We start from the raw sequence: 12015 nt of genomic DNA on the forward strand, positions 1-12015 counted from the left end.
CCTGCACATCTTTGGACACTAAGGGGCACTTTAGCATGGCCAATCCACCTAACCTGCACATCTTTGGACACTAAGGGGCAATTTAGCATGGCCAATCCCCCTAACCTGCACATCTTTGGACACTAAGGGGCAATTTAACATGGCCAATCCACCCAACCTGCACATCTTTGGACACTAAGGGGCAATTTAGCATGGCCAATCCACCTAACCTGCTCATCATTGGACACTAAGGGGTAATTTAGCATGGCCAATCCCTCTAACCTTCACATCTTTGGACACTAAGGGGCAATTTAGCATGGCCAATCCACCCAACCTGCACATCTTTGGACACTAAGGGGCAATTTAGCATGGCCAATCCACCCAACCTGCACATCTTTGGACACTAAGGGGCAATTTAGCATGGCCAATCCACCTAACATGCTCATCTTTGGACACTAAGGGGCACTTTAGCATGGTCAATCCACCCAACCTGCACATCTTTGGACACTAAGGGGCAATTTAGCATGGCCAATCCACCTAACCCGCACATCTTTGGACTGTGGGAGGAAACCGGAGCCCCCGGAGGAAACCCACACAGACACGGGGAGAACGCGCAGACTCCACATGGGCAGGAATCGAACCCGGGTCCCTGGCGCTGTGAGGCAGCAGCTGCCGCCCGTTGCCCGTTATCACAGTGGGATCTTGCTCAGCGCAAATTGACTGCGGCAACAGCAACCACTCTCTGAAGAGGTACCTCACTGACCGAGAAGGGCTGTGGGACATCTGGGAGGCGGTGAAAGATGCAACCAAGATGTCTTCCTTCCTCCCCTCCCGACCACCACCACCAGCCCCCCCAAGGGGTCAAAGGTCAGTCCGGCTCCTGGAGGCCTCGAACCCGATGCTCACCTCGTCTGTGACAAACTCCTTGCTCAGGCCAAAGTCAGTGAGGACAACATGACCCTCGCTGTCCAACAAGATGTTCTCCAGCTTCACGTCTCTGTAAACGACCCCGAGCTGTGGGAGGAAACCCACGTTCAGTGACAGCAAAAGGACAACATAGAAAGGAGCCATTCAGCCCACGTGGCATGTCTACCCCACGCGACTCTCCATCGACCTGGTCTCCGCCATTCACCATCACATTCCCTCTCCCCGTTCTCCCATGCACTCATCTGATTTCCCTGAAAATGTATCATCCCACTCCCCCGTGGGAGCGAGTCCCACATTCTCCCCCACTCCCCCGTGGGACCGAGTCCCACATTCTCCCCCACTCCCCGCGGGAGCGAGTCCCACATTCTCCCCCACGCCCCCGTGGGAGCGAGTCCCACATTCTCCCCCACTCCCCGCGGGAGCGAGTCCCACATTCTCCCCCACGCCCCCGTGGGAGCGAGTCCCACATTCTCCCCCACGCCCCCGTGGGAGCGAGTCCCACATTCTCCCCCACTCCCCCGTGGGAGCGAGTCCCACATTCTCCCCCACTCTCCGTGGGAGCGAGTCCCACATTCTCCCCCACTCCCCGTGGGAGCGAGTCCCACATTCTCCCCCACGCCCCCGTGGGAGCGAGTCCCACATTCTCCCCACTCTCCGTGGGAGCGAGTCCCACATTCTCCCCCACTCCCCGTGGGAGTGAGTCCCACATTCTCCCCCACTCCCCCGTGGGAGCGAGTCCCACATTCTCCCCCACTCCCCCGTGGGAGCGAGTCCCACATTCTCCCCCACTCCCCGTGGGAGCGAGTTCCACATTCTCCCCCACTCCACGTGGGAGCGAGTCCCACACTCTCCCCCACTCCCCCGTGGGAGCGAGTCCCACATTCTCCCCCACTCCCCGTGGGAGCGAGTCCCACATTCTCAAATTATTAAGTTTATTCATTGGTCACAAGTAAGGCTGACATTAACACTCCAATGAAGTCCCTGTGAAAATCTCCCTAGTCACCCACACTCCGGCGCCTGTTCGGGTTACACGGAGGGAGAATTTAGCACCCTAACCAGCACGGTCTTTCGGACTGTGGGAGGAAACCGGAGCACCCGGAGGAAACCCACGCAGACACGGGGAGAACGTGCAGACTCCACACAGACAGTGAGCCGAGCCGGGAATCGAACCCGGGTCCCTGGCGCTGTGAGGCAGCAGCGCTAACCCACTGTGCCACCGTGCCGCCCCTAATTCATAGAATCCTCCAGTGCAGAAGGAGGCCATTCGGCCCATCGAGTCTGCACCGACCACAATCCCACCCAGGCCCCATCACCATAACCCCATGCATTTACCCCAGCTAGTCCCCCTGACGCTAAGGGGCAATTTAGCATGGCCAATCCACCCAACTTTGGGACACTGAGGGGAATTTAGCATGGCCAATCCGCCGAACCCGCACATAATTAATGCATTGATATAATTTATGGGGGACGGGGGGAGGAGACAACTGAGGTGCCCCAAATGTCAACTGACAGGAATCCCTGCCTCTTCCGTTGAATCCAACCACACAGAAGGAGGCCATTCGGCCCATCGGACCTGCTCGTCTCTCAGAAAGACTTTTCCAATTCGCCCCACAACCGCCTTACACTCGATCAGAATCTTCCCCGATTGGAAACGCCTCGGTTCCATCTCCCCCTTCACCTTCCCTGCCCCGAGGAGAAGGATCCCAGCTTCTCCCAGTCTCTCCAGCCCCACATCCCTGGTACAGTTCGGGAAAAATTGTCTCTGCTCCCCTCCCCTGCGAATTCCAGCCAACCCGTTTAAAGTTTGGCACCCAGAACCAGGCACCAGATTCCACCTGATACCCGCACCGTGCTTTGACAGGTTTAATATTCAGAGCGAGGGACACAATGCCATAATGTTGGGAAGTCAGGCCTGCGAATCAGGGCGGCACAGTGGGTTAGCGCTGCTGCCTCACAGCGCCAGGGACCCGGGTTCGATTCCCGGCTCGGGTCACTGTCTGCGCGGAGTTTGCACATTCTCCTCATGTCTGCGTGGGTTTCCTCCGGGTGCTCCAGTTTCTTCCCACACTCCAAAGATGTGCGGGTTAGGTGGATTGGCCATTTGGAGTGGCACAGTGGGTTAGCACTGCTTCCTCACAGCTCCAGGGACCCGGGTTCGATTCCGGGCTTGGGTCACTGTCTGTGTGGAGTTTGCACCTTCTCCCTGTGTCTGCGTGGGTTTCCTCCGGGTGCTCCTGTTTCCTCCCACAGACTGAAAGACGTGCTGGTTAGGGTGCATTGACCCGAACAGGCACCGGAGTGTGGCGACTAGGGGAACTTTCACAGTAACTTCATTGCGGTGTTAATGTAAGCCATACTTGTGACTAATAAATAAACTTTTAAATTGCCCCTTAGTGTCCAAAGATGTGCGGGTTAATTGGATTGGCCATGCTAAATTGTCCCTTAGTGTCCAAAGATGTGCGAGTTAGGTGGATTGGCCATGCTAAATTGCCCCTTAGTGTCCAAAGATGTGCAGGTTAGGGGGATTGGCCATGCCAAATTGCCCCTTAGTGTCCAAAGATGTGCGGGTTAGGGGGATTGGCCATGCTAAATTGCCCCTTAGTGTCCAAAGATGTGCAGGTTAGGGGGATTGGCCATGCTAAATTGCCCCTTAGTGTCCAAAGATGTGCGGGTTAGGGGGATTGGCCATGCTAAATTGCCCCTTAATATCCAAAGATGTATAAATTAGGTGGATTGGCCATGCTAAATTGCCCCTTAGTGTCCAAAGATGTGTAGGTTAGGTGGATTGGCCATGCTAAATGTGCAGGTTTACGGGCATAGGGCGGGAGAAGGGGACTGGATAAGATACTCTATCAGAGAGCCAGTGCAGACTCGATGGGCCAAATGGCCTCCTCTGCACCGTAGGGATTCTATAACTCTGCCAATCAGACATGAGGCGGAGTGGTGGACATTTTTCCTCCTTTCCCGATCCTATCTCCAGCCGGGCTTTCACGCCTCTTGTCAGTCTGAGGCAGGCCAGGGAGTGACATCCATCCCGGGCTTGGGGACCAGTCACCTTGCAAACACAGAGGGGTGGGCTCCACCAGCACTCAGATAGAGGGCATCCGCGGGAGCTCGGCATGCTGGGATACACCAGCCGCCATTACAGTCACTTAGTCTGCAACGGGAGAGAATCGGGGAGGGGGAATCCGGTGGGAGATTGTAATCCTCAGAGAGGGGGGGAGATGGTGGGAGGGGGGGGGGGTTTTGCATAGGCTGCCCCTCCGTCACACGGCAAGCCAAGGCCACGCTCCCCACGTACCTTGTGTAAGTGCTCCAGCGCTAGAACGATCTCCGCTATGTAGATGCGAACCTCCGCCTCGGAGAAGTGGTCTCTTTGGTAGAGGTGAGTGAATAGTTCACCTCCGCTCACATAGTCTGGACAACAACAAAAAATAACAGCACGGGGTTAGATACAGAGTAAAGCTCCCTCGACACTGTCCCCCATCAAACACTCCCAGGACAGGTACAGCAAGGGGTTAGATACAGAGTAAAGCTCCCTCTACACTGTCCCCCATCAAACACTCCCAGGACAGGTACAGCATGGGGTTAGATACAGCGTAAAGCTCCCTCTACACTGTCCCCCATCAAACACTCCCAGGACAGGTACAGCACGGGGTTAGATACAGAGTAAAGCTCCCTCTACACTGTCCCCCATCAAACACTCCCAGGACAGGTACAGCACGGGGTTAGATACAGAGTAAAGCTCCCTCTACACTGTCCCCCATCAAACACTCCCAGGACAGGTACAGCACGGGGTTAGATACAGAGTAAAGCTCCCTCTGCACTGTCCCCCATCAAACACTCCCAGGACAGGTACAGCATGGGGTTAGATACAGCGTAAAGCTCCCTCTACACTGTCCCCATCAAACACTCCCAGGACAGGTACAGCACGGGGTTAGATACAGAGTAAAGCTCCCTCTACACTGTCCCCCATCAAACACTCCCAGGACAGGGACAGCACGGGGTTAGATACAGAGTAAAGCTCCCTCTGCACTGGATTATAACCGACTGTTCCCCATTCTCTAATTCAAGGCATGTCAGAGGAATTCTGGAGGACTTTTCTCCACCTCCATTGCAATGAGTGTTGTTCGGGGAACTAACTACAGTTTTTCTCTTTGTCATAGAATGAGAGATAGAACACAGGAAGAGGCCATTCTGTCCATTGTGACTCTGCTTGCTCTTTGAAAGAGTTATCTGACTATACCCCCTGGAGTATTGTGTGTAGTTTTGTGTCCTTATCTGAGGAAGGATGTCCTTGCTATAGAGGGAGCGCAGCAAAGGTTTACCAGGCTGATTCCTGGGATGGCAGGTCTGTCATATGAGGAGAGACTAAGTCGGTGAGGATTATATTCACTGGAGTTTAGAAGAGTGAGAGGGAATCTCATAGAAACTTATATAATTCTAACAGGGTTACACAGGGTAGATTCAGAAAGAATGTTCCCGATGGTGGGGGAGTCCAGAACTAGGGGGTCATAGTTTGAGGATAAGGGGGTAAACCTTTTAGGACTGAGCTGAGGAGAAATTTCTTCACCCAGAGAGTGGTGAAGTGGTCGGTGGCACAGTGCGTTCGCGCTGCTGCCTCACAGCGCCAGGGACCCGGGTTCGATTCCCTGCTCAGGTCACTGTCTGTGCGGAGTCTGCACATTCTCCCCGTGTCTGCGTGGGTTTCCTCCGGGTGCTCCGGTTTCCTCCCACAGTCCAAAGATGCGCAGATTAGGTTGATTGGCCGTGCTAAATTGCCCCTTAGCGTCAGGGGGATTAGGAGAGTAAATATGTGGGGTTACGGTAAGGGCGTGGGTTTCCTCCGGGTGCTCCGGTTTCCTCCCACAGTCCAAAGATGTGCGGGTTAGGTTGATTGGCCATGCTAAAAAATTGCCCCTTAGTGTCCTGAGATGCATAGGTTAGAGGGATTAGTGGGTAAAATATGTAGGGATATGGGGGTAGGTCCTGGGTGGGATTGTGGTCGGTGCAGGCTCGATGGGCCGAATGGCCTCTTTCTGCACTGTAGGGTTTCTATTCTATTCTATACGGGGATAGGGCCTGGGTGGGATTGTGGTCGATGGGCCAACTGGCCTCCTTCTGCACTCCAAATTCTATGATTCTATGGTGGAATTCACTCCCACAGAAAGTAGCTGGGGCCAAAACGTTGTGTGATTTCAAGAAGGAATTAGTTATCGCTCTCGGGGCGAAAGGGATCGAGGGATATGGGGAGGAATCAGGATATTGAATTTGATGATCACCCATGATTATAACGAATGGTGGAAGAGGATGGAAGGGCTGAATGGCCTCCTCCTGCTTCTAGTTTCTATGTTTCCTGGTGATTTGCTTCAGATTGGGACGGTGAGAAGCATTCAGGTGGGTGGTCGTGGAATTGACAAGGTCGCCCCCGCCCCCCCTCCCCCAGCCGCCGCCCCCCCGAGCCTTGGCGCAAGTCTCACCGAGGATGAGGTGGAGTTTGGTGTCGGTCTGGAAGGCGTAGTGCAGGGTAACGAGGAACGGGCTCTGCCGTATCTGCTCCAGGACCTGCCTCTCCGTCTTGGTGTGCTCCATGGTCTTGGCTTTCTGAATGATGGAGGCCTTCTTCAACACCTTCATGGCAAAGAGCTTGCCCATGTCATGTCCGCTGACCTTGCGCACCAGAAAGACCTTCCCGTAAGCTGTAGGGACAGAAATCAGGACATCACAGTCATCAGAGTAGGCCATTCGGCCCCTCGAACCTGCTCCTGTATTCCCATTTCTTGCCAGTCCACCATAGCCCTTGACTCACCCGTCAATCAAACACCTGTCTAACTCCGCCCTGAATATGTCAGCCCCCATTGCTCTCTGGGTAACATAAATCTGCAAGATTAACCACTCTCTGAGAGAACAAAATTCTCCGCATCTCCATCCCGAACAGGATTAGATGAGATCAGTCCATAGATGTGAAGGTTAGGTTGATTGGCCATGTTCAATTAACCCTAGTCCCAGGGGATTAACAGGGTAAATATGTGGGGTTACGGACAGAGGGCCTGGGTGGGATTGTGCTCGGTGGAGACTCAATGGGCCGAACGGCCTCCTTCTGCACTGTAGAGATTCTATGATACTAATTTATGAAGACACAGAGTAAAGCACCCTCTACACTGTCTCCATCAAACACTCCCAGGACAGGGACAGCACGGGGTTAGATACAGAGTAAAGCTCCCTCTACACTGTCCCCATCAAACACTCCCAGGACAGATACAGCACGGGGTTAGATACAGAGTAAAGCTCCCTCTACACTGTCCCCCATCAAACACTCCCAGGACAGGTACAGCACGGGGTTAGATACAGAGTAAAGCTCCCTCTACACTGTCCCCCATCAAACACTCCCAGGACAGGTACAGCACGGGGTTAGATACAGAGTAAAGCACCCTCTACACTGTCCCCCATCAAACACTCCCAGGACAGGTACAGCATGGGGTTGGATACAGAGTGAAGCTCCCTCTACACTGTCCCCCATCAAACACTCCCAGGACAGGTACAGCACGGGGTTAGATACAGAGTCAAGCTCCCTCTACACTGTCCCCATCAAACACTCCCAGGACAGGTACAGCACGGGGTTAGACACAGAGTGAAGCTCCATCTACACTGTCCCCCATGAAACACTCCCAGGACAGGTACAGTACGGGGTTAGATACAGAGTAAGGCTCCCTCTACACTGTCCCCCCATCAAACACTCCTAGGACAGGTACAGCACGGGGTTAGATACAGAGTAAAGCTCCCTCTACACTGTCCCCCAGCAAACACTCCCAGGACAGGTACAGCACGGGGTTAGATACAGAGTAAAGCTCCCTCTACACTGTCCCCATCAAACACTCCCAGGACAGGTACAGCACGGGGTTAGATACAGAGTAAAGCTCCCTCTACACTCTCCCCCATTGTCTCCATCACATTGCTGCCAATGAGGATTTAAGGACTCACCTCCTGTCCCGAGGACCTTCAGAAGCTCAAAGTTCTCCATTCCCACTTTCTCCGTGTATCCGGTTAAATTTGCTGTCAAAGGGAAAATAGATCAAAAGTTTGAGAATCGCATGTCAGCCAGGCGCGCGCACACACACACACCCTCTGTTATTCTATATACAAACACCCCGAACCCCTCGATTAGATTCCAGTCTGTAACTCACCCCCGGGTATCTGTTATTCTATATATAAACCACCCTGAACCCCTCGATTAGATTCCAGTCTGTAACTCACTCCCAGGTATCTGTTATTCTATATATAAACCACCCCGAACCCCCCGATTAGATTCCAGTCTGTAACTCACTCCCGGGTATCTGTTATTCTATATATAAACCACCCTGAACCCCTCGATTAGATTCCAGTCTGAACTCACTCCCAGGTATCTGTTATTCTATATATAAACCACCCCAAACCCCTCGATTAGATTCCAGTCTGTAACTCACTCCCGGGTATCTGTTATTCTATATATAAACCACCCTGAACCCCTCGATTAGATTCCAGTCTGTAACTCACTCCCGGGTATCTGTTATTCTGTCTATAAACCATCCTGAAACCCTTGATTAGATTCCAGTCTGTAACTCACTCCCAGGTATCTGTTATTCTATATATAAACAACCCCGAACCCCTCGATTAGACTCCAGACTGTAACTCACTCCCGGGTATCTGTTATTCTATATTTAAACCACCCTGAACCCCTCGATTAGATTCCAGTCTGTAACTCACTCCCGGGTATCCGTTATTCTATATATAAACCACCCCGAACCTCTCGATTAGATTCCAGTCTGTAACTCACTCCTGGGTATCTGTTATTCTATATATAAACCACCCCGAACCCCTCGATTAAATTCCAGTCTGTAACTCACTCCCGGGTATCTGTTATTCTATATATAAACCATCCCGAACCCCTCGATTAGATTCCAGTCTGTAACTCACTCCCGGGTATCTGTTATTCTATATATAAACCACCCTGAACCCCTCGATTAGATTCCAGTCTGTAACTCACTCCCGGGTATCTGTTATTGTATATATAAACCACCCCAAACCCCTCGATTAGATTCCAGTCTGTAACTCACCCCCGGGTATCTGTTATTCTATATATAAACCATCCCGAACCCCTCGATTAGATTCCAGTCTGTAACTCACTCCCGGGTATCTGTTATTCTATATATAAACCACCCCGTACCCCTCGATTAGATTCCAGTCTGTAACTCACTCTCGGGTATCTGTTATTCTATATATAAACCACCCCGAACCCCTCGATTAGATTCCAGTCTGTAACTCACTCCCGGGTATTTGTTATTCTATATATAAACCACCCCAAACCCCTCGATTAGATTCCAGTCTGTAACTCACCCCCGGGTATCTGTTATTCTATATATAAACCACCCTGAACCCCTCGATTAGATTCCAGTCTGTAACTCACTCCCGGGTATCTGTTATTCGATATATAAACCACCCCAAACCCCTCGATTAGACTCCAGACTGTAACTCACTCCCGGGTATCTGTTATTCTATATATAAACCACCCCGAACCCCTCGATTAGATTCCAGTCTGTAACTCACTCCTGGGTATCTGTTATTCTATATATAAACCACCCCGAACCCCTCGATTAGATTCCAGTCTGTAACTCACTCCTGGGTATCTGTTATTCTATATAAAAACCACCCCGAACCCCTCGATTAGATTCCAGTCTGTAACTCACTCCCGGGTATTTGTTATTCTATATATAAACCACCCTGAGTCCCTCAATAAGGGGCTAGGGGGATGGGAATTGAAGGGAGTGCTAGGTTGATTTGAGGAAAGGTGTTCGGTAAACATTGAACTGCACTGATGTGATTCTCCGAAAGGAGTTCTGCCTGGAGGTGTTTCCTCTGTGGTTTTGAACAGTGTCATGTCTCTGGGGCCTTTCTCTCCTGCTCCAAACTGCTCTGGGGCCACTCGAGTATACTTGTGACCTTGTGCTAAACGCCTGTGGTGCCCTGGTATTGATACTCGCCAAGAGGCCCTGTTGTTGAGGTAGACTCGCAAACCCTGGCAGGATTTTCCAGGAGTCTTGAAGATGAGGGTCTCGCCAGGATAGTACAGGCATTGGTATTAATACTGCCCAATTAGGTCCATGCTTAGCCAACCTATCTCCAGAACCCGGCCTCGCCCCCTGAACCCGGCCTCGCCCCCTGAACCCAGCCTCGCCCCCTGAACCCGGCCTCGCCCCCTGAACCCGGCCTCGCCCCCTGAACCCGGCCTCGCCCCCTGAACCCAGCCTCGCCCCCTGAACCAGTCCTCGACCCCTGAACCCGGCCTCGCCCCCTGAACCCGGCCTCGCCCCCTGAACCCGGCCTCGCCCCCTGAACCCGGCCTCGCCCCCTGAACCCGGCCTCGCCCCCTGAACCCGGCCTCGCCCCCTGAACCCGGCCTCGCCCCCTGAACCAGTCCTCGACCCCTGAACCCGGCCTCGCCCCCTGAACCCGGCCTCGCCCCCTGAACCCGGCCTCGCCCCCTGAACCCGGCCTCGCCCCCTGAACCCGGCCTCGCCCCCTGAACCCGGTCTCGCCCCCTGAACCCGGCCTCGCTCCCTGAACCCGGCCTCGCCCCCTGAACCCGGCCTCGCCCCCTGAACCAGTCCTCGCTCCCTGAACCCGGCCTCGCCCCCTGAACCAGTCCTCGCTCCCTGAACCCGGCCTCGCCCCCTGAACCCAGCCTCGCCCCCTGAACCCGGCCTCGCCCCCTGAACCAGTCCTCGCTCCCTGAACCCGGCCTCGACCCCTGAACCCGGCCTCGCCCCCTGAACCCGGCCTCGCCCCCTGAACCCGGCCTCGACCCCTGAACCCGGCCTCGACCCCTGAACCAGTCCTCGCCCCCTGAACCCGGCCTCGCCCCCTGAACCCGGCCTCGCCCCCTGAACCCGGCCTCGCCCCCTGAACCCGGCCTCGCCCCCTGAACCAGTCCTCGCCCCCTGAACCCGGCCTCGACCCCTGAACCCGGCCTCGACCCCTGAACCAGTCCTCGCCCCCTGAACCCGGCCTCGACCCCTGAACCCGGCCTCGACCCCTGAACCAGTCCTCGCCCCCTGAACCCGGCCTCGCCCCCTGAACCCGGCCTCGACCCCTGAACCCGGCCTCGACCCCTGAACCCGGCCTCGACCCCTGAACCAGTCCTCGCCCCCTGAACCCGGCCTCGCCCCCTGAACCCGGCCTCGCCCCCTGAACCCGGCCTCGCCCCCTGAACCCGGCCTCGCCCCCTGAACCCGGCCTCGCCCCCTGAACCCGGCCTCGACCCCTGAACCAGTCCTCGCCCCCTGAACCCGGCCTCGCCCCCTGAACCCGGCCTCGCCCCCTGAACCCGGCCTCGCCCCCTGAACCCGGCCTCGCCCCCTGAACCCGGCCTCGCCCCCTGAACCCGGCCTCGCCCCCTGAACCCGGCCTCGCCCCCTGAACCAGTCCTCGCCCCCTGAACCCGGCCTCGCCCCCTGAACCCGGCCTCGCCCCCTGAACCCGGCCTCGCCCCCTGAACCAGTCCTCGCCCCCTGAACCCAGCCTCGCCCCCTGAACCCGGCCTCGCCCCCTGAACCCGGCCTCGCCCCCTGAACCCGGCCTCGCCCCCTGAACCCGGCCTCGCCCCCTGAACCCGGCCTCGCCTCCTGAACCCGGCCTCGCCCCCTGAACCAGTCCTCGCTCCCTGAACCCGGCCTCGCCCCCTGAACCCGGCCTCGCCCCCTGAACCCGGCCTCGCCCCCTGAACCCGGCCTCGCCCCCTGAACCCGGCCTCGCCCCCTGAACCCGGCCTCGCCCCCTGAACCCGGCCTCGCCCCCTGAACCCGGCCTCGCCCCCTGAACCCGGCCTCGCCCCCTGAACCATACTCGGCATCTCGCCTCCTGAACCCGGCCTCGCCCCCTGAACCAGTCCTCGCTCCCTGAACCCGGCCTCGCCCCCTGAACCCGGCCTCGCCCCCTGAACCCGGCCTCGCCCCCTGAACCCGGCCTCGCCCCCTGAACCCGGCCTCGCCCCCTGAACCCGGCCTCGCCCCCTGAACCCGGCCTCGCCTCCTGAACCCGGCCTCGCCCCCTGAACCCGGCCTCGCCCCCTGAACC

At 55.9% G+C, this 12015-nt stretch overlaps 1 protein-coding gene across 1 annotated transcript; it reads right to left on the reverse strand.

Moving 5' to 3' along the window:
* Window positions 1-885: 885 nt before the first annotated feature.
* On the reverse strand, window positions 886-7954 carry LOC144491269 (ribosomal protein S6 kinase alpha-5-like; the record flags this gene model as incomplete). The annotated part of the gene is made up of 4 exons (XM_078208949.1): window positions 7888-7954; window positions 6387-6605; window positions 4208-4323; window positions 886-993 (listed from the first exon to the last, which is right to left on the reverse strand). Coding segments are annotated over exons 1-4 (483 nt in total), but the record flags the coding sequence as incomplete, so codon positions are not given.
* Between the last annotated feature and the right edge of the window lie 4061 nt (window positions 7955-12015).

This window comes from Mustelus asterias, unplaced genomic scaffold, assembly GCF_964213995.1.
Source record: "Mustelus asterias unplaced genomic scaffold, sMusAst1.hap1.1 HAP1_SCAFFOLD_4884, whole genome shotgun sequence".
NCBI classification, from domain to species: Eukaryota; Metazoa; Chordata; class Chondrichthyes; order Carcharhiniformes; family Triakidae; genus Mustelus; species Mustelus asterias.